Below are 25,204 nucleotides of genomic sequence, written 5' to 3'. Positions count from 1 at the left end.
ATTTTTAACTGAGTGAAGAAATGATTATGTTAAATATCAAAATGCTTAATGCTTTACTCATTTTTAAAATTTGACAAGGTTAAACCCAGAATGTAACAATGGTGTCAAATGCAAACTTAGTCCACAGCGAAACAAACTGCCCATTTCATTTCTCAATCTTAAATTTCCAGAGACAGAAATAAAGGCTGCAGAGAGGAAGACAGTGTGTTTCACCAAGCCCCTGACATTTACTCAGAGATAGTAAGAACTGCCGATGGGGTCCCGACTCAAAACGTCAACTTCCCTGCTCCTCTGATGCTGCCTGGCCCACTGTGCCCCTCCAGCTCCACACTGTGTTATCCCTGACATTTACTGTTGCTTACAACATCACTTGAGAGAGGATCCTTGAGAACACTTGACGCGACAAGTTAGCACTTTGGCAACACTGGGAATGAGGAATGTGGTTTGGTTTCAGGGATCAATGTAGAGGTATGAGGGTCGTGGGAGTTGTCTTTTCACTGAAAGGACCATCTTGACGAGTGCGATCAATTGCCAAAGGATTGTTTGGAAAGGCACAACAAGACAAAGACGTTTTTAGCTGGTAAGTTACATGGAAAAGTGCATTGTTGATATTGTGTGGAGACCTGCAGTTTCTGAAGGTCTATCTATGTGGTAGCTACTTGCAAGCTGTAGACATGTGGGAATGCTGCCAAAAACAGGAAAGGTTAAAAGGAAGTAGTCATAGAAAACAGGTCACAGAGGAGACAGTAGGTAGCAGGGGCAACCTGCAGTTCCGATCTCCCGGGAGTAAAACAGACAGAACAGTGTCATGTCATTTATTTAAACACAGAAAGGAAGGAAATTGCAGGGAGGAAATAAAACAAAATGATGAATGGTTATTCAAAACTTAACAGTCATTTAAGAAGATAGTTTGGAATGATAGCAGAATCCTGGAGCTGTGAGAATATCTGAATAACGCAGTTAGAGACCAGGAGGGGGCAGAGAACAGTTTTGGAGTATATGAAAGGACATGAGTTGGGGTTTGGAGTGTGTGGGATTAGAGGGGAATGAGGGAGTGGAGAGGGCCTTACACTCGATTACTCAACCAGGCAGACATCCCAATGAAAGGAAGTGGGCCCTGTAACCTCGCTGCTTCCCCACTGCTCCATTATTAAAGTAATGTGGGCCAGCTCTGCCAGGCAGAAAGAAGATGGGATTGTAACCTCAGGAAATGGGCCTACTGGTGAATCTCAATCTGGGCCCAGGTTTTTGTTACAAACTATTCCTTATTGTGCTGCAATAATGGTGAGTTGACCCTTCAAAGACTGTCTGCTATGCATTCACATGTACTTGTCACTTAAAACAATATCTGTGCTCCATTGGGAAAGTGTTTCAAATGGCTCTTTATTGGCTTCTTAATTATAGAGTTATAGATAAAGTTATAGATCATACAGCATGTAAACAGACTCTTTGGTCCCACTCGTCCATGCCGACTAGCTGTTCCAAACTAACCTAGTCTCACTTGCCTGCATTTGGCCCATATCCCTCCAAACCTTTCCCAGTCATGTGCCCATCCAGATGTCTTTGAAATGTTGTCACTGTATCTGCATCTACCAATTCCTTTGGCAGTTAATTCTACATACAAACCAATCACTATGTGGCAAATTTGCCCTTCAGGTCCCTTTTAAATGTTTCTACTGTCACCTTAAAAATATGCCCCTTTGTTTTGGGAAAAGACCCTCAGGAAAAGACCTTGGCTGTTCACCCTACCTACACCCCTCATGATTTTATAAATCTCTATAAGGTCACTCCTCAACCTCATATGCTCCTATTCAGCCTGTCCTTATAATTCAAACCTTCCAATCCAGGCAACATCTTGGTAAATCTTTCATGAACTATTTCCAATTTAATAACATCCTTCCTGTAACAGGGTGACCAGAGTTGTACACAGTACTGCATAAGTCCTGTACAACCTCGACATCACATCCCAATTTATGTTCAATGGTCTGAACAATAAGGCGAGCATGCCAAATGCGTTCTTAACCAGCCTGTCCACCTGTGACGCAACTTTTAAAGAACTATGTACCTGAACCCCTAGCTCTGTCTGTTCGACAACACCAATAAACTATATGTTTCATCCATGGGGAATCTTGACCTTACCAGCAGCCTATCCTGGAAAATCTGGAGTGAGGTGGAATGTTGTTGGGGTACAATCCTGTTATCTCATTTCCATACTTTCCCTGACTGCACCTCCAGACCTGTTTCTAACAGCAAAGGAAAGCAATTGCCCCAAGTTTCATCCCCATGTCAGGCATGAAGTGGTGGAAAGAAACAGAAAAAAATCTACATACTCAAGCTTTATAAATACTTGCCTGCACATCACATTTTTTGATCTGGGGTTGGGGGATGTGTTATAAGATTGTGAGTTGGGCTGGGTGTTACGGAGTTCTGTAGAGTGTGTGGTTCCTTCAAGAGATAAAGCGCTTTTCTAAGCTTAAGAGATTTATACAGATAAAAGTGTCTGCATGTAGCTGAAAATGTACAGACAGTTCTGAAATTGAAACATGTATCAATTATATGTGTAATTGGAAACGTTAGGCTTGTTGTGATGTTTTGGCAACTAGCTAGAATCAGCCAATTAATTTAAACCAAGAACTTAGTGAGTAAAAGCCAATTGAATTTAATCTGATGGTTTGGACAACCTCAGACCAATGCTATTGTAAGAAAATGGATATGTCATCCAAGGTATATAAGTAAAGGGTTTTTGAAAATTGGTGTGACAGCGATCTGCCATCTAAGAAATAAGCACCTAGGTCTCACAAGAAATCAATAAGGTCTCTAAGAAAGCACTGTCTTATCCACAGAAGATACCATGACACTTCTAACTAAGGGTCTTCACAGAGAAAACATCCCTGACAGCAGGATCAGCAGGAGAAAGACATTTATGACTTGAGAGATAGTGGAGAAGGCAAAGCATTCTGGAAGACACATTCTGTGTGGACTTTGAAAGACTAAGTTTTAATTTTTTTTTTCTCACTACTTGGGTTATATAAGTGGGTCTTGTGTTATTGCTGTAGCATACCAGCAGAATTTTGTTCAGTTAGGGAATAATTAGGAGTTAGGTGGGATTTGTTTGGTTTGTTGGTAGTTCTATGAATTTGTTCACAGTAAGGGTTAAATAATGAATTGTTACTTGTTACTCATAAAGTGAATATCAGGGATTTTCTTTCATTTAACCTCCCCTTCTCCATAACACTGGTAACTTGGGAAGAGATGAGGAAGTTTCCAGTTTATGGGGAAAGGTGGGCAGAAAGCCTACTTCTGCACTTCAGCACCATGGTTAAAGATTAAATTAAAGCATAAAACATTCTTCCAGCCCTCAGTCTCCCCTCACACCACCTCCTTCTTCCCTCATTCCCCTCACCTCCACACAATCCTCATGTGCCATCAAAGCCAATCCATGCCACCAAAATACCTCTACCCACTTCCCATTACCCCTCATACTGCCTACATCAACTTAGAGTCTATTTTGACGAACCATGTTTCCCCCATTGACCTACCATGCTGACTCACCTAATATTTACATGTACCAATGCACACAGGAGGAGAAATAATATGCTATACTTAAAATTCTTAATTACAGATTATTCTATTGGGAAAAGGACTCTCATTCATAAAAACAAATTTTGACAGATCTTGACATATCTTGACTTGTTGACACTTCTTGAAACTTCTTGACAAGTTGGACAGTTCCAGGCACCATTTATGCTCAATCTCCTCCACATTAATAATCTCATGGGCATCGATTTCCTCCCTTTATAGTGGGAAGCAGTAATCCAATGGTAATATCACTGGACTAGAGAGACGAGTAACCGCAAAACACCAGACTTATGTTCTGGGGATATGTATTCAAATCCTATCATGGCATTTAATATAGTTTACAAAAAATTCTGGAATCATTGAAAAAATAGTTGATGCTGTTTTGTGATGGTTAAACAATGGGCTGAAAGGCCTCCCTGATATCTATTTAGTGATCTTGACAGAAAGTAGACACAAATTAATTCACATTTAGTTAAATTTTCCCTTTTAACCAGCCACCTGACCTCTCAATCCTCATCTCTAAAAGTTGTAGCTAACTTCGTTCTTGTTTGGATGCTCATGTGTATTTGTGAGTCCAGAGAAATGAGATATAAATATCACTATGCTCATAAAGTATTGTCATTCATTGTTAAATGAAACAAGGGACAAAACTTAGGGAGTCTCAAATTCTAATGACTTGCTTGGAAAGCAAAGTACTACAAAAGCAAGCTCAGAAATTGGTATGCGACCTATGAAAAGCCACCTGACAAAATTAACACCCCGAAGGCTACCAGATTCTTTTTGATACCAGTCCAGTTTCATAAGAATTTGGATTTAAATTATTATCCTTCAAACCTGATTTTTTTTTAACTAAACATCAAGTGTTGAACTTCTAACAACGCATTTTCTATTGGAGAATAACACAGTGTGGAGCTGGAGGAACACAGCAGGCCAGGCAGCATCAGAGGCAGTATCTATTGGAGAATGTTGCATAGATTTTACACAGAATTTATTTTTACATGAATAACATATGCAGGCACTCTAAAGCCTCTTAAGTTAATAATTAATTACATATTAGCACTTATTTTAGTTTTTAAAATCTGTGTAGAAAAGCATCACATTTCCCAGTAGCCTGGCACAAATAAGACTTCATTCCCTATAATTTAGGATTCATTTTGACCATTTAAATGCAAAGATCCAAATGAGCACATTGTCCACAAAAATACTAATTTACAGTATACTGAAATGTATATTTTTTACATAAAGTAAATTCTTCACAAAACTTACTGCTAAATGAAGCGGCTTAGTTCTTCCATTGATCTAGAACACTCCTGTACATGTTTTATTTCTAACAAAGAAAAGTTTAAATTCAAGTCCCTCTTTGCTACATTTCAGACATAATCTTGTAAGCGGTAACTGCTATGTGAGGCTGATGTTTGTGAAATTGGGTTGCCCTTATAAACAACTGGTAGCCTATACTCAGTTGCAGTCTGTGAAAATGAAGGCTGTGGTTCATAAGGCCTACAATTCCTTTGCTGAGGACTGGACAGACAAAGCAGAGCCCCTCCAATAAGTGTCACGCTCATTGACACAAAGCCAATGTATAAAGCTTCTCCCATTTCATATTTGATTCCGGGTGGAATCATTGGGTCGTAGAAGTCTCGAATTAAGTCATTTGTTGACCATGACACTGGAATGAGACACATGATACCAGCAAGGATATAACATATTCCTCCAGCTATGGCAATGTTATTTTTGAATGAAGATTCCTTGAAGCACATGGTGCATTTCATACCCATGACAGAAAAGAAAGTGGCTAAAACAGAAAGCAAACAGGAAATTACCATCATGGCACGAGCTGCCTGCAGGTGTGGAGGCAACGCCAGCTGTGAACGATAGACTTGACATTGGTAGATGCCAGTACTTTGCCAGACACATTCCATCCAAAGTCCCTTTGTGAATTCCATAGCCGTGATAATATCAGCACCCATGTGTGCTATTCTGCACCAATGTGGTAGGATAGTGGTGATCAATGTTCCAAATAGGCCAAGGAGGCCCAGAGAAAACCCAATGATCTGAATTCCCATGTGAGCCATTTTGCCTTTTGCTTCTTTGTCTATAGTTGTTAGATATAGCAGCAGCACCAGTTTTTCTGCGAATGTACTCTTTTCTCGTAAAACCTATTAACAATAACGAAATATTAAAAGTTACCAAGTGTATCCTATCAAGATTTATGCAAGTAAATATTGCTTATTTGCTTAATAATTTGTGAGTGAGATAGCAAGGAAAGATTACACCTGAAACCACGCATTGTTTTAAGAAAAATCTGTTAAAAGTGGATTTGTGAACAGTAGTAAACAGGACATGAAAAGTTAATTGTTTTCCATTTAATGTATGTTTACCCACTTTCAAAACTTTCCAGTACGGCCATGCCTTCAATTCATCATCCTTAGTGCGTACTGTGTTCCTTTTCTTTGCCTCAACTGGTTGAGCACACTTAATTTTAAAATTGTCATCATTGTTTTCATTCCCATTGTAACCTCTGTCTGCCCTATTTCTACAGACTCCTCCAGGTCCACAACACCCTGAGGTACAAATGCTGTTTGAATTCTAATTTCTTGTGGATCCCTGATTTAAACTGCATGACCATTGGTGCCTGTGCCTTTAGTTGCTTAGCTGTGGACTATCCTCCCTGTATCCCTCCTGCCTTTCTAATTCTTTTTTCTCCTTTGAGGCATTCCTTTAAACCCACCTTGTTTTATTTTAGCCAAGCTTTAGTCATCTAAACTAATATCTCATTATGTGGGCTGGTATCCTAGCTTATTTTAGAGCACTGCTGTAAAGTACAATAAGATGCTTTATGTTGTTTCTGTTTTCGAGACATTTTGCTACTATATAAATTCCCTAGAGTTTCAAAGAATGAGAGATGATGTCACTGAAACTTACAAAATTCATACACGGAATGACAGGGTAGATGTGGCTAGGCTGTTTCAAGCGGGAACCGGGGATATAGGTTCAAAATCAGGTAAAACACATTTAAGACTGAGCTGAGGAGGGATTTCTTGACAAGGGAGTGTGTGACACTTGGAATTTGCTCTCCCAGAGAGCAGTAGGAGTTGAACATGTTCAAGACAGGCTTCCAGGTGGATACAGTGTATGATCACACTTGGCATGTCACCTCATTATGCCAGGGACAGGGTGGTGAAGGTGACAGGTGGTGTAAATTCATAGGGACCCGAGGAGGTGTGAAGCCTATGGGGTGACATAGAGGGCTGCCAGGAAGGGGATGTAGATGACTGGGACCTCACACATAATGGCATAACCCAAAAATCATTATCTGAGGTACATATGCTGTCTCCTGCCATCAGCCTGGAAATTGCAACTGTGCAGTGACAAAGGAAATAGCCGTGACTACATCTGGAGTACGTGGAATAAGTGTGTTGCTCTGTAAAGAGGGGCCTACACACCCCAGCAATGTGAGGCTTTACAGATAGACCCATTCATTACACAGGACACATACCTCTGAGTTCCATGATGACCCTGATGTGTTGTCTCACTGTGTGCTACAAAACCTCCCTGAGCCAAACATTGTTGGCCAGTTTGTGCAAAACCAACACCTTTGACAACTGTGCCCAGGGGTGCCAAACCAACATAATGTGCACCTAGTGCAATGGTGTCCAGTTGCTGGAGTTCCTTCCAACCATGATGTTCATATTGTCAGCACACAGTGCAGCAAATTCTCGGATCAGGCATTGCTTCAGGGAATATCGTGCACGTGAACTGATGTCTGACCTCACAGTGTAACAGTTACAGCAGGAACTACACAGAGACATGACCAAACAGATTTTGTGGTATTGTGAGCACATTGAAATAACCATGAAGCTTTATTCACAGCGATGTCACTAGTGTCGCCAACGTACCCTCAAGAGTTTTTTTTTAAACCTTTCCTTCCCACTATGTATAAGTGCAGTCCCAGGTGGAGTGGAGGGAGCCTGCCTTATACTGTTTGCCTTTTGGATTTAGCGGGCCCGGGCATGGTGAGTGTGTCCTTGTGTGAGGCAAGTGCCACCCTCCTCTGCCAAACTCCCACAGCTTCGAGTGTCACAGCCAATAAATGTGGAGCTGGAAAAGCACAGCAGGTCAGACAGCATCCAAGGAGCAGGGAAGTTAACGTTTTGGGCCAAAACACTTCGTCAGGACTGGGACTGTGGGGGGTAGGGTGGGGGCGGGGGGGCAGGATGGTGTGGAGGGGGTGCCCAGAAATATATAGAGAGACGGCGGGGGCGGTGGAGGCCTGCTGGGAGCAGGGGTGAGATGGAGATAGATGGATGCAGGTAGCAGGTTATTGTTGTTGGTCAGTGGAAAGGGTGGAGCACATAGAGGTGAGTCGGAAGATGGACAGGTTGGGGGTGGAGAGATTTTGAAGGTGGTGAAGTCAACATTCAGGCCATTAGGCTCTAAGTTCCCCAGCTGTACTATCAGGTGCTGTTCCTCCAGTTTACGTTTGACCTCACTCTGAAAGTGGAGGAGGCCAAGGATGGGCATGTCACCAGGGGAGTGGGAGGGGGAGTTAAAGTGGATGGCAACCGGTTGGTTGGTTGGTTGGTTGGTTGGTGCATGCGGATTACAGATGCTCTGCAAAATGGTCCCCGAGTCTGCATTTGGTCTCCCTGTTTTAGAGGAGACCACATTGGGAGCAACAGATACAGTAGATGAGGTTAGATGAAGTGCAGGTGAATCTGTGCTGGATTTGGAAGGATTGTTTGGGGCCTTGGATGGAGGTGAGAGGGGAAGTGTAGGGGTGGGTGTAACACCTCCTGACATTCCCGTTTTACCTGACCTTCCAGTTACCATCGACTTTAACTCCCCCTCCCACTTTCGAGTAGCACTCCACATCTAGGGAATGGAAGGTGACGGCAGGGAACGCAGCTTGCAGTGGGCACTGTCAGCACCAGGCCCCTCCTGGTCACTAAATATTTGCTCTAGAGCTGCCATGTTCTCTTTTACCTTGCCTTATCTCGACAGCCCATTTCTATCCATCCCCCAAGTGGAGACCCACAATAATGAGCACTATTTACAACTGTTTTCTGTGCCCCCTGAACCCTGGCATCACGCCCTAATGATACTCACCCTGTTCTTCTATCCTCACTTAGTGGAGCACATGGTGATGCACACCAGCACTAACCATACCCTCATTTACAATGCCTTCTGTTTCTGTTCCACATTCTCCCCATCGTCCTTTTGTACTCTACAAAAGCTTCTGCTTCCTCCCAATAACCTTGACTCCCTCTGGCAGTGATCACCCTCGCTGACCCTGCAGCCCTTCCTTAAACCCTGTTGAATGATCGACAGGCTGACACCCAGGACTGTACTTGCCGAGAACTCTGGCCAACATTGACAAGCAGCTCCTAGACATGACTGGGCAGACCCCTGACAGCTGCCTTTGCTGTTCCCCAGTCGCCAATACGTGATTCCCTTGCCTGCTGCTGTTGGCCCTAAAGGACTGACCATTACCCTCCCTGGACTGCAGTCTAACTGATACAGGTTTGTGAGCATACCCACTGCAATCATGGCACATGGCATCACTGTGCAATGCCCTGACTAACGTGGAGCACAGATATAATGCTGCATGCCTTAACCAAGACCCATTGGAGAGCAGAATATAGAGATGTTGAAGATGTGGTTCCGCTGCTTGGACTGAGGTAATGTGCTGGATGCTGAGAATATGGGGAATGGGGCAGTATCCTGAGGAGGAGGCTGATGACACTGAGGATGAGGAATCTATCCTTGTCCATGAAAGAGCTCAGCTGCCTAAGGTGTTACAAGTTAGAATGAACCTCATTGATACCTGCTTCCAATAGAAGAGAGCTGGGTGCATTTTTGACTGTAAAATAGTCATTGGTCATGATACCCAAAATCTGGCTTGTATTATCGGAGTGAGCCTCAGTCTCTATCAATTTTGCTTTTGCTGTCTTTTCTGGGCTCTAGATAAAAGCTCATGTTTTGGACTTGTTCAATTGTTTGCCTATATGTGATATTCCCCAACTTAACCATGACAAGTTGAGGGCCTACAGTTGGCATTGGGATGGTTTGGAATTGACTTATGGGGTGGTTTGACAGGATATAGGGAAGGAGAAGCAAACTGTGTGGTCTGGTGGGGAAACAGTGACTAGGGCAAGAGATTGTACGCTCAGGGGAGTGCCAACCATGTCAGCTTTGTGCCATGGGCAGTGTGACTTTGTGGCTGCTATGCCATGAGGTAGCTGGTAAAGGGAAATGCTGTGCTGCCAATGCTTGTCCAGGCACAAGATGGCCATTGGAAGATGACACTTGACAAAGGATACTGACCTTTCTACAAATACCCACAAGCAGTGAGTGTTACAGCAATGGCACATGGTAAATCAGGGCTGGAATCTGACATTGGCGAACACCAAAGGAGCAAGGTAGGTAATTAATGAAGTGATTTGGGTAAGATAGAGTGAGAAAACCTGCAGCAAAAATCCTTCTAAAAGACTCAACACAACTCAGACTTAGCCAAATAAAATAAGAATCAGTGCTATGATAGAAGAGGCAGTAGAGGTTATTTAGCTATGAACACAATATTATTTGTCTTTGAAGAATGAAGTGAATGACTGTCAAGTCATTCTAATGCTTTAAGCAGGGACAAGAAACTATATCTCATGAGCCTCGTTCAGCCTTTACCAGGTTTATTTTGCTAATTTGAGTAAACAATTTCTCCAACCAGCTCTTTTGTCTGTCTGCCTATTAAATCTTACATCTCCCCATCCTGCAGACTCTGAGGTTTCATGGTTGTCGATTAATCCTTCTTTGACAGCGTGTATATGACCATATTTCCCTCAGGCACAGAAGGCTATTTTATAGGCCAGTGAGGATCATGGAGACATTCCCAATTTGAGGCCAGCCAAGCCATGAGAATGAGAGGCGAATACTTACGGTCCTTTTAAATCAAACACCTTTGTCAACCAACAGAATCCTCAAGATCAGTGAGATGTGAGAGTTATTTTGAGTAACAAAGATACAGTGCTTGAACATGCTGCTCTTTGTGGAAATCTAGTTGCCCTGACACTGTTGCTGGGAAACAAAATGAATGAGGCTACATAAACAGTGAATTCAGTTGATGATATAAATTAGCACTGCGGCCTTGATTTGATTTAGCCACCCCTATAAGGTCACTGAACCTCTGTCTGTATTGAATGGTAATTCTTGCAGTTGTGGATTTCTATAGCAACACCTCTATGACCAAATTGGTAAATCTGCGAACCTGTGTTGTTACTATTCCTTTACTTCCATTACTGAGTAATATACTCACTGATCTTGAATTAGCAGCAAGCTTTAAGACTGCACCAGAATTGTACTTTCTTATTCCACCTAGCGGGCAGTAAATGAACGCATAAGTTAGCATAGGTACAAGGGCAGACCATTCATCTCATCGATCTCTGCTGACTTTCAGTGAGATCATGGCTGAGCTCTACCTCAAGTCCACCCACCTATTATGGCTCTATTCCTTTCATATCCTTGGGCAGTACAAACCTATTGATTTCACGATTAAAATGACCAGATGAGCTTTATGTGGAAGAGAGTATGGCACTTCGCCCACCCTCTGCATGAAATGTTTCCTAACACCTCTCCTGGGGTGATTGTATGGTTTTGTTCCCAAGTCCTCAGCTCCCTTACCAGGAGGAGCTGATGAAGACACTGTGTGCATGTTGAAACAAGTTGGCAGGGGCTGCACGTTTTAGGATGGTTCTGTCACAAATTCCTAGGAAGTCTCGCCACTGTGTTTAGGAATCAGAGCAAGGTTGCAATTTAGGATTAGTTGCAGATCAAAGTAGAGAGCAAAAGTGTGTAAAAGACATACCTTTGTTGCAGCACATTATCCATGAGAACTGAACTTAGCTGTGTGATTGAGCCTAGGAGCTGCTTAATGTGTTATCGCTCATTGCAATTTATTTTTAGATGGAACTACATGAGCTATTTATAGATTGTGAGCAATTTAAAACCAGCACTTAGAGGGTATCGGTCTAGATCAATTTCTGTACTCTCGATGTCTTGAAGTCTAATGAAGGGTTCACTGAACCTGAAACGTTATATTTCCTTTCTCTCCACAGATGGTGCCAGACCTGCTGAGTTTCTCGAGCAATTTCTGGCTTTACATTGATACAATAGAATGGCTTGCTTCACAGGGCAGTTAGAAGTCAACAACATTGCTGTGGGTCTGAAATCATGTGTAGATGAGACTAGGGAAGGATAGCAGATTTTAGGTTTGAGTTTTGATCAGTTATTACTGCTCTTATGAGTAGTAATTAACTTTTTCAGATTTTAATTTTCATTGAATATAAAATGATAACCTGCCAGAACTGGTTGTTTCTGTACAAAGATCCTACCAGGATCTAGCTCTATGACTCTATTAATCTATAATTCTAAAATTGATCTTATAATGCTTCCTGCTTTTGTACCAGATTTTCAATACATAGAGAAAAATTGAAGTTTTAATCTTTACTTTAATTACTTATTTGAATCTTAAAGATGAAGAAAGTGTGCTGATGACCTATTAATGGCAATGAACATGGTGGTAACTTTCATGCCTGTTTACAGACAGAAAATCGTTGCCAAGTTTTCAGGATATGCATCTTTTTACACTAGTGCATACCAGCTATAAAGGGCTAACGGGGTACAAAACAATATATTGATTATCTTTGTTTTTTGACATAGCTTGGTGAAGAATGAAGCCAGATAGAACAGACATCATCAAGCATTAAAAAAAGACTTTATCTAAGGAAAGATATCTTGACACTGGAGGCAGTCCAGAGAAGGTTTACTAGGCTGGTACCAGTATGCAGGGACTGTCTCATGAGGTGAGCTTGAGTGCATTGGGCCTGTACTCAATCGAGTCTAAAGAGTGAGAGGTGACCTTGTTGAAACATATAAGGCACTTAAGGGACTTGATAGGGTAAATGTGGAAAGATTGTTTTCCCTTGTGGGAAATACCAGGATGAGAGAGCATAATCTCAAAATAAAGGGTTACATATTTAACACAGAGGAGCAGGAATTTCTTCTCTCAGAGAGTGGTGAATCTGCAGAATTCTTTACTGTACTGCAGAGACTGGGTAATTATGTAAATTCAAGGCTAAGAGGGATAGGTTTTTAATCAGAAAGGGAATCAAGGATTGTGGGGAAAAGGCAGGAAAGTACAATTGAGGGTTATCAGACCAATCATGATCTCATTAAAAGGCGGAGTAGATTGGATGGGCTGAAAGGCCTATTTCTGTTCCAACTATATCTCATGGTCTTTGTTTGAAATGAATTAGCTTAATGGTCTTACAAGTAGAGCATAAGGCTGATTATGAAGGATCTATTAGGGAATAACTAGAAAAGTTGCTGTTGTGACTTTGGTGGGAAGAGTAACAGCAGAAACACTTCATCTTCTGTTCAAAATATTTGACTTCCAGCATCTCTGCCCATTCTAAGTTTCAAATGCTCCTGTGCTACTTTGCATGCCCCTGTGAGACTCTCCAGAGACATGCACTCCAACATTAGGGATTCAGCCTTCTGTTTGAAAGATTCTTTCTTGACCAATTTTAATAAACTTCTTGTTTCATAACCATACATCATATCAAATGGACTAAACCCAGTAGATTCATTCAGAAAATCTCTGCTGATAAATAATGGGAAATCCAACTGTTTTGGGGAAGTGATAGCCTAGTGGTATTATAACTAGACAGTTAATCCAAAGACCCAGGTAATGTTCTGGGGACCCGGGTTTGAATCCCATTATGGCAGATGGTAGAATTTGAATTCAATGAATTACTGGAATTAAGAGTCAAATGATGACCATGAATCCATTGTCAATTGTTGGAAAGACCCATCTGGTTCACGAATGCCCTTTAGGGAAGGAAACTTCCATCCTTACCTGGTCTGGCCTATATATGACTCCAGGCCCACAGCAATGTGGTTGTCTCTTAACTGCCCTCTGGGGTGGGCAATAAATGCTGGCCTGGCCAGCGATGTCTTCATATCGCGCATAAAAATAAAAGAAAAAGAAAATATCCCAAACCTGAAGGATTCTTGACAATATGCTTTCATCTCTGTCTTCAGAGTCAGATGGAATCTCTTTAAAACTCCCCGTGTTTGTAGATGATGTACTGTGGACTTCAACTGCTCCACACACAAGTTACTTATGATAGTTTGAAAATTTCTAGACATAACATTGGAACCTTAGTCTGACTATTCCTATTTATGGTCCATAATTAATAAAACACTGAGTTAATTTTCCATCTCTACTTTAGCTGTAATTGTCCTCAAAGAAATAGCCTCTGGAAATTGAGTTGCTATATCCATATTTGTAAGAACACACGTTTCACTGTCATCAATGTTGCATTGTCAGCAATGATCTTACACAGTCTACTAACACTTTATGGAATGGTCATTCAAAAACTGGTTTGGGGATTAGTGGTGAATGTTTAATTTTATGCTGAGCTTTTCCCATTGTCTAACATCTACGGCATATTATACAGAACTGCACTACATTCTTATGAAGATCTGACTAGGAAAAATGCCTATTTTTGAATACCTGAGTTTTCCATATTCCTACATATCCTGCCATGGGAATTTTATATGAGAACCACAATATCTCTGTATGATAAATGGATGGTGCTGTTATATGATGAACAACTGTCTACTTATCACTTGCGGCTCTGAGAGAGTGTCATCGCTTCCTAATCAGAATCCCATTTTAACGTAATAACTCTCTGAAACTCCATCAGTTTCAGCTTCAGAGTGGGCTGATTGTGTCAACTTGCTTAAATCTGAATCTGCTTGTGGAGCCTCAATTAAAGAAGATTTACTAAGCACTTACTTAAAATTATCCCCACCTTCACAAGATCCGCAACACCAGTCTTCCTTCAGCCATTAAGTTGTTTTGCTACTTTTTGAAATGACACGAAGAATGCATCTACATGTTCTGTGCTGTAGGGATTCTATAATTCTATGATTATCCTCAGGTTTTGGTGAGCCTGTACAAAATTAATTGCATCATTCCTGGACATGGTAAGGATTTTCCACATCAGAATCTTTCTGTACATCTAAGGTCTTCTTTTGTAACTCCAGCTTTCTCAGCCAATTTTCCTGTTTCAATTCCCTCTCATATTCCTTTGCTCTCTCCTGAAACTTCAATTCCAGACTTTAAAGTGCTCTTTCTTTCTTCCCCTTTCCTCTGAAGTGCTCTCTCTTTCACTCTTTTTTCTGAAATTTGTGTTTTTAATGTTCTAATCTCCTTTCTATCCTTTTCAATTCCAAAGATTCTTCTTTTTCTTTCTCTGGTTTTTGGAATTCTATTTTTAACTGGTTCACTTTTTTTTTCATCTTCAAAATACTTTTACTCTATCTCAATCATAACTAACTCTGGTAATGTAGTACTTGGAGTTCTCGGTCTCTCTTGTATTTCCATCAATCCTAAATGCTGTGCATTATGTTAATTATCTCTGCTTTCTTAGCATTGCACAAAATTTTACCTTTACCTCTTTCACCAATTCTGTTCATTTAACCTTAATTAAAACTTGTAAACTCATCAGAGATACCTCCTCTATCTTTAAAAAAGGTCTAGCTGCTTTCAATGCTATCTTACATTTTAATATGAGAAAAATGGCATCTGTCCTTTCATCCTTGACCATCTACAGTTACCCCATATCCAATTTCACATTGACCTTATCTAAAATATCCCAGAAGAGACCCCAAAATTTGTTAGGACACTGGTGAGTGGGTAGTCAAGCCCCACTACTCCACGAGCCATACCAAAAGTGTACTATTTTCAATCACCAAAATGATTAATTTGTTTCTCTTTATTGCCATTAACTAGAAGAGCAGAGATTTTCAATGTACTCAAAAATAAGCCCATTTAGGTAGGTTACATGTAATATTTTATAATAAATTTTCATTGATTGTAAGGAAAGCAATAGTTTTCGGAGTTACAGGATGGCAAGTCAGCTGGCCCAAATGCAGTGTAAAGTCTGTGGTTTATATGAAGTCATGGACATATTAAGAGTCCCAGACAAACACATCTGCAAGACCTGTCATCGGCTGCACAAGCTTCAGCTCTGAGGTTCAGAACTTGAGTAGGGCCTGGAATCTGTGTTCTTCATTCACCAGGCAAAGGACAATGTGGATAGCATGAATAGAGAGGTGGTCACACCAGAGGTTAGAAGTGTGTAGGTAGAGAGGGAATGTGTGACTATCAAGCAGTCCAATAAAGCCAAACAGGTAGTGCTGGGCTCCCCTGAGTCTATGAATTCATGCCAATTGGTATTCCATTTTGGAAGGTAGTGAAGGTGATGATGTCTCAGGGAAGTGCAGCGAGAGACAAGTTCACTGCACTATGGGATCCACTGTACAAAGGAAGGGAAGAAGAAACAAGGGAAGGGCAATAGTAATAGGTGAACCCAAGGTCAGGAGATCAGAAAGACATTCCTGTGACATTAAACGTGATTCCAGGACGGTGTGATCCCTTTATTGCAGAAGGCTGAAATCAGGAGATTTTATAACAGGAAATAGAGTAAGAGTGGAAAAGCTACATTTTCACTTTGTGTCTGGTTTCACTGAGGAAGATACCAGAAATCTCCCAGAATTCCAGAATGAGTATCTGAAGGAAGTTAGTGTTAGTAAGGAGATTGTAGTGGAGAAATTAATGGGGCTGAAAGTTGATATATCTACGTGACTTGATGGAGTATATCCCAAAATATTGAAGGAGGTGGCTTCAGAGATAGTAGGTGCATTGTTAATCATATTTATTTATGTATTTATTTGTAATTCACCTATGGATCTGGGTGTGCTTGTTGTCCAGCATTTATTGACATCCCTAGTTGCCCTTGAGAAGATGGTATAGTGAGCTGACCTCTTCAACTACTTTGAAGATTCTACAGATTCCAGAATGATTCCTACAAATTGGAAGATATTCACAATGTAATACTCACCTGATGATTGCAGCTTCACCAACACTTGAGAAACCCTTGAGAATACCATCCAGGACAAAGCAGCCCAATTTTTTGGCACTCCAATCACCGCCCACAACATTCACTCCCTTCACCAACAAGCACTCAGTGAGATAAGGGTGTATATGCCCTGCAGTTATTCACCAAGCTCTTTTGACAGCATTTTCAAACCGCACAATCTCTAAACCCCTTGATCGACAAGGGCAGCAGATGTATGGGAACATCACTGCTTGAAAATCCCCTGCAAGAATTGGAACTATTTTGTTGTTACTTCATTCTGTGACGATGATTCACTTTAAAAGGTTATTTCATCCTTTTTTTTTGAAGAGAGGTTGTAAAGGCAGAGGTGATGAAGAGTCCAGGGACTAACAGTTTAACAACAGAAGGGGAGTGACCAGTTTGCTCAGTTCTGGATTTTACTAGTTTTTTTAGCTGCAGCAGTCACAAGATGTTTTGAGTACCAGAAGCGTTGCAAGCTTCAGTGAAGCATTCCTCTGACTTTCTCTGAAATCTCTCTCTGGATGCTGTTCTCTCCTGCTTGTAAGAATCTGTGTTTGAATGTACCTTTTTGCCAAGGGGTGTGTTTATGGTATGTTACATAGAAACATAGAAGATAGAACAGGAGGAGGCCATTTGGCCCTTCGAACCCGCTCCACCATTCATCACGATCATGGCTGATTTACCAACTTAATAGCCTAATCCTGCTTTCTCCCCATAACCTTTGATCCCCTTCACGCCAAGTGCTATATCTAGCCACCTCCTGAATATGTTATTATCTCGGAACAGTTAATTGGTTAAGTTGCTGTATCAGATTGGTTAGTTTTTCCATTAGTTAAGTTACTTTAAGTTCTGCTTTCTTTTGTTCATGTTTCAACTGTAGTATTTAAATACATCTTGTTTAGTTTAAAGCTGAGTGGTTTGACCAGTTGCATCACACCTGGAACACTCACTTCACAGCTGCCTTTAAAATAAGAAAAGTTAGGGTCTAGGTTACCTTCTTAAAACTTTTGAGGGGCTCTGGCTTGGTCCATAACAATTGTCACTGGGTCAAAACCCTGAAGGTACATTTCTAATTGGACTGTGGATGCATTTACAATGTTTGTGGGATGTGAATGTCACTGGCTGGCCAGCATTTATTGTCTATCTCTAGTTGCTCTGGAGAAGGTGGTGGTGAGTTGCCTTCTTGAACCACTGCAGTTCAACTGCTGTGGATTGACCCACAATGCTGTTAGGAAGACAATTCTAGGATTTTGACCCAACGACATTGATTACATCACTTGGACTGCCAGGTTTCAAGAAAGCAGCTCACCACCATCTTCTCACGGGCAATTATCAAAGGGCAATAATTACATGGGCCTTGTCAGCGACACCCACATCCTGTGAGTGAATCAAGAGTAAATGAGTCAGAAAAGACAGTTTCTGGGTACAGACCATTGACCAGAATAAGTATCTACACTTGAAACATGAGTCTGGGTCTTGCTAATATTTGCTGGTGATGTATATAGTCATAGGATTGCATGAAAATGCAAAAATCACTTCTCAAATTGTTGCTTAGGGTGGAAACAGACACCATGGCAAAAAAAAATCTTCAGCAGATGATGCACTTCAATATTGAAGCTGATTGACAACCCGATTATTCTTCTACTATGTTCCTGATCTTTCTTGATGCCAACAGGAGAGTAGTTACTAACTGTCCCTCAATTTGTGAAAGGTGTCTACTCAGCATCAAGAGATTTTGCTCTGGGGCTTCATGTGACTGAAGAGAATGATCTTTGTCCCATAGATCTTTGGGCACATGGGCGGAATGTCAAATGAAGTAGTGGGACTCAGAGTGCAGAATTGCTTCCATTTCCTTCCTTATCTGCTGTTGTTCTGCCTCATCATTAAGGCATTTGGACTGAGAATCTGACGGATAAGTTGTGGCCATTTTGAACAATTGATAGCAAGCTCCAACCACTCATTACTATTAATGCTATCACACTCCAAGGACAGCCTCAAGGTGTCTTTGTTAGTGTTCTTTTTCTTTCTCCTCTGCTGGAATGCTGGCTATTTGAGAGTTGGGAAAATAGGACCTAGTGGAGAGTTGACTTTTGCATCCCAGGATCCAGCTGGTTTCACAGGAGCTTTGCCTGAGTATTTTTAGAGCTGACATCGGGAAAGTAGGACCAATCTGAAACGAGGAATTAAGAGGGCTAAAAGGGGTCATGAAATATCTTTAGCAAACAGGGTTAAGGAAAATCCCAAAGCCTTTTATTCATACATAAGGAGCAAGAGGGTAACTAGAGAAAGGGTTGGCCCACTCAAGGACAAAGGAGGGAAGTTATGCGAGGAGTCAGAGAAAATGAGTGAGATTCTTAATGAGTACTTTGCGTCGGTATTCACTGAGGAGAGGGATATGACGGATGTTGAGGTTAGGGATAGATGTTTGATTACTCTAGGTCAAGTCAGCAGAAAGAGGAGGGAAGTGTTGGGTATTCTAAAAGGCATTAGGGTGGACAAGTCCCCAAGTCCGGGTGGGATCTATCCCAGGTTACTGAGGGAAGCGAGAGAAGAAATAGCTGGGGCCTTAGCAGATATCTTTGCAGCATCCTTGCGCACGGGTGATGTCCCGGAGGACTGGAGAATTGCTAATGTTGTCCCCTTGTTTAAGAAGGGTAGCAAGGATAATCCAGGAAATTATAGACCGGTGAGCCTGACGTCAGTGGTGGGGAAGCTGCTGGAGAAGATACTGAGGGATAGGATCTATTTACATTTGGAAGAAAATGGGCTTATTAGTGATAGGCAGCATGGTTTTGTGTAGGGAAGGTCATGTCTTATCAACTTGATAGAATTCTTTGAGGAAGTGACAAAGTTGTTACATGAGGGAAGGGCTGTAGATGTCATATACATGGACTTCAGTAAGGTGTTTGATAAGGTTCCCCATGGTAGGCTGATGGAGAAAGTGAGGTCGCATGGGGTCCAGGGTGTACTAGCTAGATGGATAGAGAACTGGCTGGGCAACAGGAGACTGAGTTGTAGTGGAAGGGAGTTTCTCAAAATGGAGAACTGTGACCAGTGGTGTTCCACAGGGATCCGTGTTGGGACCAGTGTTGTTTGTGATATACATAAATGATCTGGAGGAAGGTATAGATGGTCTGATTAGCAAGTTTGCAGATGACACTAAGATTGGTGGAGTAGCAGATAGTGAAGGGGACTGTCGGAGAATGCAGCAGAATATAGATAGATTGGAGAGTTGGGCAGAGAAATGGCAGATGGAGTTCAATCCAGGCAAATGCGAGGTGATGCATTTTGGAAGATCCATTTCAAGAGCGAACTATACGGTAAATGGAAAAGCCCTGGGGAAAATTGATGCACAGAGAGATCTGGGTGTTCAGGTCCATTGTACCCTGAAGGTGGCGACGCAGGTTGATAGAGTGGTCAAGAAGGCATATGGCATGCTTTCATTCATCGGACGGGGTACTGAGTACAAGAGTTGGCAGGTCATGTTATGGTTGTGTAGGACTTTGGTTCGACCACATTTGGAATACTGCATACAGTTCTGGTCGCCACATTACCAAAAGGATGTGGATGCTTTGGAGAGGGTGCAGAGGAGGTTCACCAGGATGTTGCCTGGTATGGAGGGCACTAGCTATGAAGATAGGTTGAGTAGATTAGGATTATTTACATTAGAAAGACGGAGGTTGAGGGGGGACCTGATTGAGGCCTACAAAATTATGAGAGGTATAGACAGGGTGGATAGCAAGAAGCTTTTTCCCAGAGTGGGGGACTCAATTACTAGGGGTCACAATTTCAAGGTGAGAGGGGAAAAGTTTAAGGGAGATATGCGTGGAAAGTTCTTTACGCAGAGGGTGGTGGGTGCCTGGAACGCGTTGCCAGTGGAGGTGGTAGAGGCGGGCACGATAGCGTCATTTAAGATGTATCTAGACAGATACATGAATGGGCAGGGAGCATAGGGATATGGATCCTTGGAAAATAGGCGACAGGTTTGGATAGAGGATCTGGATTGGCGCAGGCTTGGAGGGCCGAAGGGCCTGTTCCTGTGCTGTAATTTTCTTTGTTCTTTGTTCTTTGACATCAAAAAGGACCCAAGCATTAGTTTGATGATTCACCTATTGTATCTGGTGGATGCGGTGGAGGCATTGCTTGTGGCATTTCCTTACACTCTTATCTGTCACTGATGTACACTTTGGGCCTTACTGCAATACAGGAGTGTGGTGACAATTACTTGGTGACTTCTGAGACTTATTGGGATCTTTGTTGTCAATACTCACTAGTGTAGTTTGTAGAAGGATGAACTGGCATGCCTGAGTTGGTGTTCTATTTTCTCATCAATGATGACCTCTTGAGAGAATTGACAAAGTATGGAAGTACTCTACATATTCCATAGGCTTTCCTTCAATACATATTGGAGGAGGAATATTTGACTCAGTTAGATTGACATATACGCATGGATCTGGCAACATTCAAGGACAGGGAGAGTAATTTGCATGTAGAATTGAAGAGATTAAAGTGGAGGTGGAGTTGCAAATCTAGTAGAGAGTGAGCAATGGCACTGCAGTTATCCACATAATGCTGGTTATGCATGTCTGTGGGGGTCAATTTAGCTTCAGCATGGTGGAAACTGAGGGTAAATACATTTCCATTTGGGTTGTGTTTAATATTCACACCAGAGGGCAGTGATCTTCGGGGGTGTGAAGAACCACTCATTTTAAAAGTATGGGGCTATCAGACAGTCTTGCTTTACTACACTGCAGATTTTGATGATATCGGTTTCAGGTTGCCCACTCTAGATAGTTGCAGTAATAGTAACATGAAGCAGTTGCAAGACTGTGCTGAATTTTCTTGCTCATTTAATTCTCTAGAGAACAATCCACAGAGCTTGATGATTTACTGAATCGAATGCCTTAGTCTGAATAGGCAAGAAAAGAGGGAGCAAACATGATGAGAAACAGAATAACAGAAATAGATCAAGCAATATTGAAGGACACGTTAGTTGTGTTCATAAGGTCACTCAATGTCTCCCCAGCTGGTGGTGAAAAAAAACTGAAATGTGACTGGAAAATGAGATTCGGATGTTGAAAAAGAGAGGAGTGAGAGCTAGTGAATTTTCTGGAAATGATGAGACAAGAAGGTAAGTTAATGTAACAGCGTAAAGAAGGAAAGGTCCATTGATTATTCATAAATGTGGAGTAAATGTGCAGGAAGGACAGCCAAAGAAAGAATTAGTTTTGTTTTCAAAACAAAATTCAGCACAGAGCTCAAATCCACTTTAGAGTTTCACAAGAAAGACACTGTTGTAGTAAAGTCACTTACAATGACTCATACTCTTCAGAACTGCTGACATGTTAGTACCTGATCATCAAGGTGGCTGTCTCACTCAGTAACCGAAGTGAAATTCAATGTATCGGAATAAATTACCAGCAAGTGTTGATGCTCTAGCAGAACAACCTCATATTTTGTTTCAGGGAAACATGTGCAACTGACAGAAGGAGATCCTTCTTGATTTGCAAGAAGAATCTTGCTTAAACTGATAGCAACTAGCAGCTGTTAAAATATAGACAACGTTGAAACAGAAAAAAGAGGTTCCTTTGTAACTGGGATGAATCCTCTAGTTATCTTGTTCAATGATTAATTGTTAATAGTGAATCAGTTCATTTCATAGAATGCAGTTTTTTTTCTGTCTGATAAAAATATAATAAACCTGTTATTTAAGGCATCGTGACAATACAATCGTGAGCAGTAATGATACTGTTCCCCTATCGCTTGTGTTTTGGACAGGTTTTTTATAAAATGTGAAACAAATACAGAAATTGCTGGAGAAACTCAGCAGGTCTGACAGCATCTGTGGACAGAAAGCAGATTTAATGTTTTGAGGCTAGTGACCCTTCTTTAGAACTGGAACCGAAATGTTAACCCTTTTCCCTCCACAGATCCTGCCAGATCTGCTGAGGTTCTCCAGCAGGTTTTGATTTTGTTTCAAATTTCCAGCATCTGCAGATCTTTATTTTATTTTTGTATGACGTTTTGTGTTCCCATTTGTGTTTCCAGTTTCAGTAGGTGCATTCAATGTTTACATTGGATTCCCTCTCTTAGCTTGAGCTGTTTTAATTCAAACCCCTTTTCTCTTTCCCATTCCTGGAACTCTCTCTCTGCTTTCTATTTCTGCCTATTTCCAATTCCTGGATTTCTCTTTCCTCTGTTTTCTGTTGGTGTTCTAGTTCTAATCTCCACTGCTCCAATTTTAACTTATCTGCTTCACTTTTCACCTCTAGATATTCTTTACAAGAATGGATTGAATGTCCTTGTCAGAGTAATCCAACAAGAGGGGTTCTTCAGCGTATGGAAAGGCTTCACCCCTACAACGCATGGTTGGGGCCTCACACAGTCTTCACCTTCATATTTCAGGAGCAGATGAACAAGTTTTACAAGAGATATTCAGAAGAAGGGTCCTGACCTGAAACATCAGCTTTCCTGTTCCTCTGATGCTGCCTGGCCTGCTGTGTTCCTCCAGCTCCACACTGTGTTACAAGAAATATTTCCTGGATCAATAAAACGGTGACTCCATTAGACTCCCCTTCCAAAGGGGTCTGACATATTGGTGAGAGTGAGGAAGGAGAGAGAGCAAGAGAGACTGACAGATTGTATTATTTGCCAGAAACAGGTCTAGCAGTTTCCTTAGCCATAATCTTAGGTGTTGTGCTCTTATTTTGTTTTGGTGGACTGTCAGGTGTTTATATCTTTCTTCCCAGGGTTTCTCATAGCGCTGGACCAGGTCATGGTTAATTGCCCACAGTTTGCCTGGGATGAAATTTGCACTGTTTAGGAGCTTGTTGAAGATTACGCATTTTAGCACTGAGGGCTTTTCTGCTATTGTCTTTTCAACCTGTTTCTATTGACCTTTGACACGTGCCAATTTCCCAAGCATAAAGGAACATTCAGCCCATTGAGCCTTTTCCAACATTCAATTCTAGGCCCAGCTGATGCAGTTTCTGTCTAGGCTCCCTTGCCCTTAATACTTTCACCATCCATCTCCGTTCTGAAAGTCCTCAGTTTACCAACTCCGCCTTGAGGTGACAGGTATTTTTCTTCTAATTGGGGTAGTCTAGGAGAGAGATTTTCCATTTCCATTTCCCAGTTGTGTGAAGAAGTACTTCCTGACATCACTGCTGGAGCAAAACTCGTTCTGGTTTTAAGGTCCCTAACCCCATGCCCCTAATTCCTTGTTCTGGCTTCCACTGACTACAGGAGGATGACTGGCACATGGAGCAATAGCATGAAAGGTGGGGGAAGAGTCCTACAGCAGGAATTCCAAAAGGCCACGGTTAGAGTGGCTAAGTGGCGGTGGGTGGGGGGTGTGGAGGGTGGGAGGAACAGAGGGTCTCCCACGAACACGTGTGAGGGACTTTTTGGCACCCCCCGCCATCTCAAAGTCTTCCTCTGATAGCCAACCAGGACATGCTGGAGCCCCCAGGAGTCCCCAGCATTGTGAGACAGCACCTTTGTGTTTCTCTGCAGCTTCACTTTGATTTTGGAGGGGAGGAGTGGACAGGTCAGGGTGGAGTCTGGGCACTGCTCAACCCAGGCAGGGGTTTGGTTTGGTGGCTGAGGGCCCTCCGATTTCCTCAGGACAGGCCCGGTCTCCGAGTTCTCCCACTGTCCCAACGTCATCGTGACACTGTGATGGGGCGATTCGGGTAACACCGAACCGCAGACTGTGACGGCACACAAGCTGAGCAGAAAGTGGGTGGCATTTTCTCTGGTAGTGGGGTAAAGTGGACACACACCCCCACCCATCAATCTCTGGAGCTGCACGGTAGCACAGTGGTTAGAACTGCTGCCTCATAGCGCCAGGGACCTGGGTTCGATTCCACCCTCATGCAACCATCTGTGTGGAATTTGTACGTTCCCTTGTGTCTGCGTGGGTTTCCTCTGGGTGCTCTGGTTTTCTTCCACAGTCCTGCAGGTTAGGGTGGCTTGGCCATGCTATAGTGTCCGGGGTTGTGCAGGCTAGCTGGATTAGCCATGGAGAATGAAAGGAGAGGGTAGGGAGGAGGTCTGGGTGGGATGGTCTTCAGAGGGTCAGTATGGACTCAATGGGCTGAATGGCATGCTTCCACACTGTAGGGATTCTATGATTCTCTTGTACCAATCTTTCAATCTCTGTTTTCCTAGCTTTTGGACAGAAGTGCACTCCCAAGTGCCTAAATGCATTATCTAATTCTTCCAAAGATGGTGACTTCAAATTTTTATAAGTTACCCTCATCCTACTCTACAAAAGCATTGACATTAAATGTGGACACTTTAGTACATTAATATTACAGACCCAAGAAATGCTTTTTGAAATTGTTTTTCAAACAGCGATTATTCACAAAGTCTGATTAGGAACCATTGGGGTCAATTTTGAGGGTCATTGAATGTTTTCATTTTACTATGTTGGGAATACAGGGATAGGGAGGCTGATTTGATTTGGATGTCTGTCTTTGTGTTGTAACGCTAGCCGGACATATGATCTGTTTTGGGTATCATTAGCCAGCCTGGCAAGAAATCTTGGATATCTGAAAGCACTAATGCACGAGAGTAAGGTTGAGTCAAGGGAAAGAAGTGAATGAATACAGAAAGGGCATGGTTACAGCATCTGCAGC

At 42.0% G+C, this 25,204-nt stretch overlaps 1 protein-coding gene across 1 annotated transcript in view; it reads right to left on the bottom strand.

Moving 5' to 3' along the window:
* Window positions 1-4,949: 4,949 nt before the first annotated feature.
* The window catches only part of LOC109930481 (claudin-14), a 33,751-nt gene continuing 13,496 nt past the window's right edge, over window positions 4,950-25,204 (bottom strand). Inside the window, exon 2 of the mRNA XM_020529964.2 lies at window positions 4,950-5,738. Coding sequence (XP_020385553.1) covers window positions 4,950-5,654 — 705 coding nt within the window. The 5' untranslated portion in view covers window positions 5,655-5,738. The remainder of the gene's footprint in view (window positions 5,739-25,204) is intronic.

Source organism: Rhincodon typus, chromosome 11 (assembly GCF_021869965.1).
Source record: "Rhincodon typus isolate 14 chromosome 11, sRhiTyp1.1, whole genome shotgun sequence".
Classification (NCBI taxonomy): domain Eukaryota; kingdom Metazoa; phylum Chordata; class Chondrichthyes; order Orectolobiformes; family Rhincodontidae; genus Rhincodon; species Rhincodon typus.
Note: the sequence above shows the minus strand (reverse complement) of the source record. Positions and strands in the feature narration are given on the sequence as shown.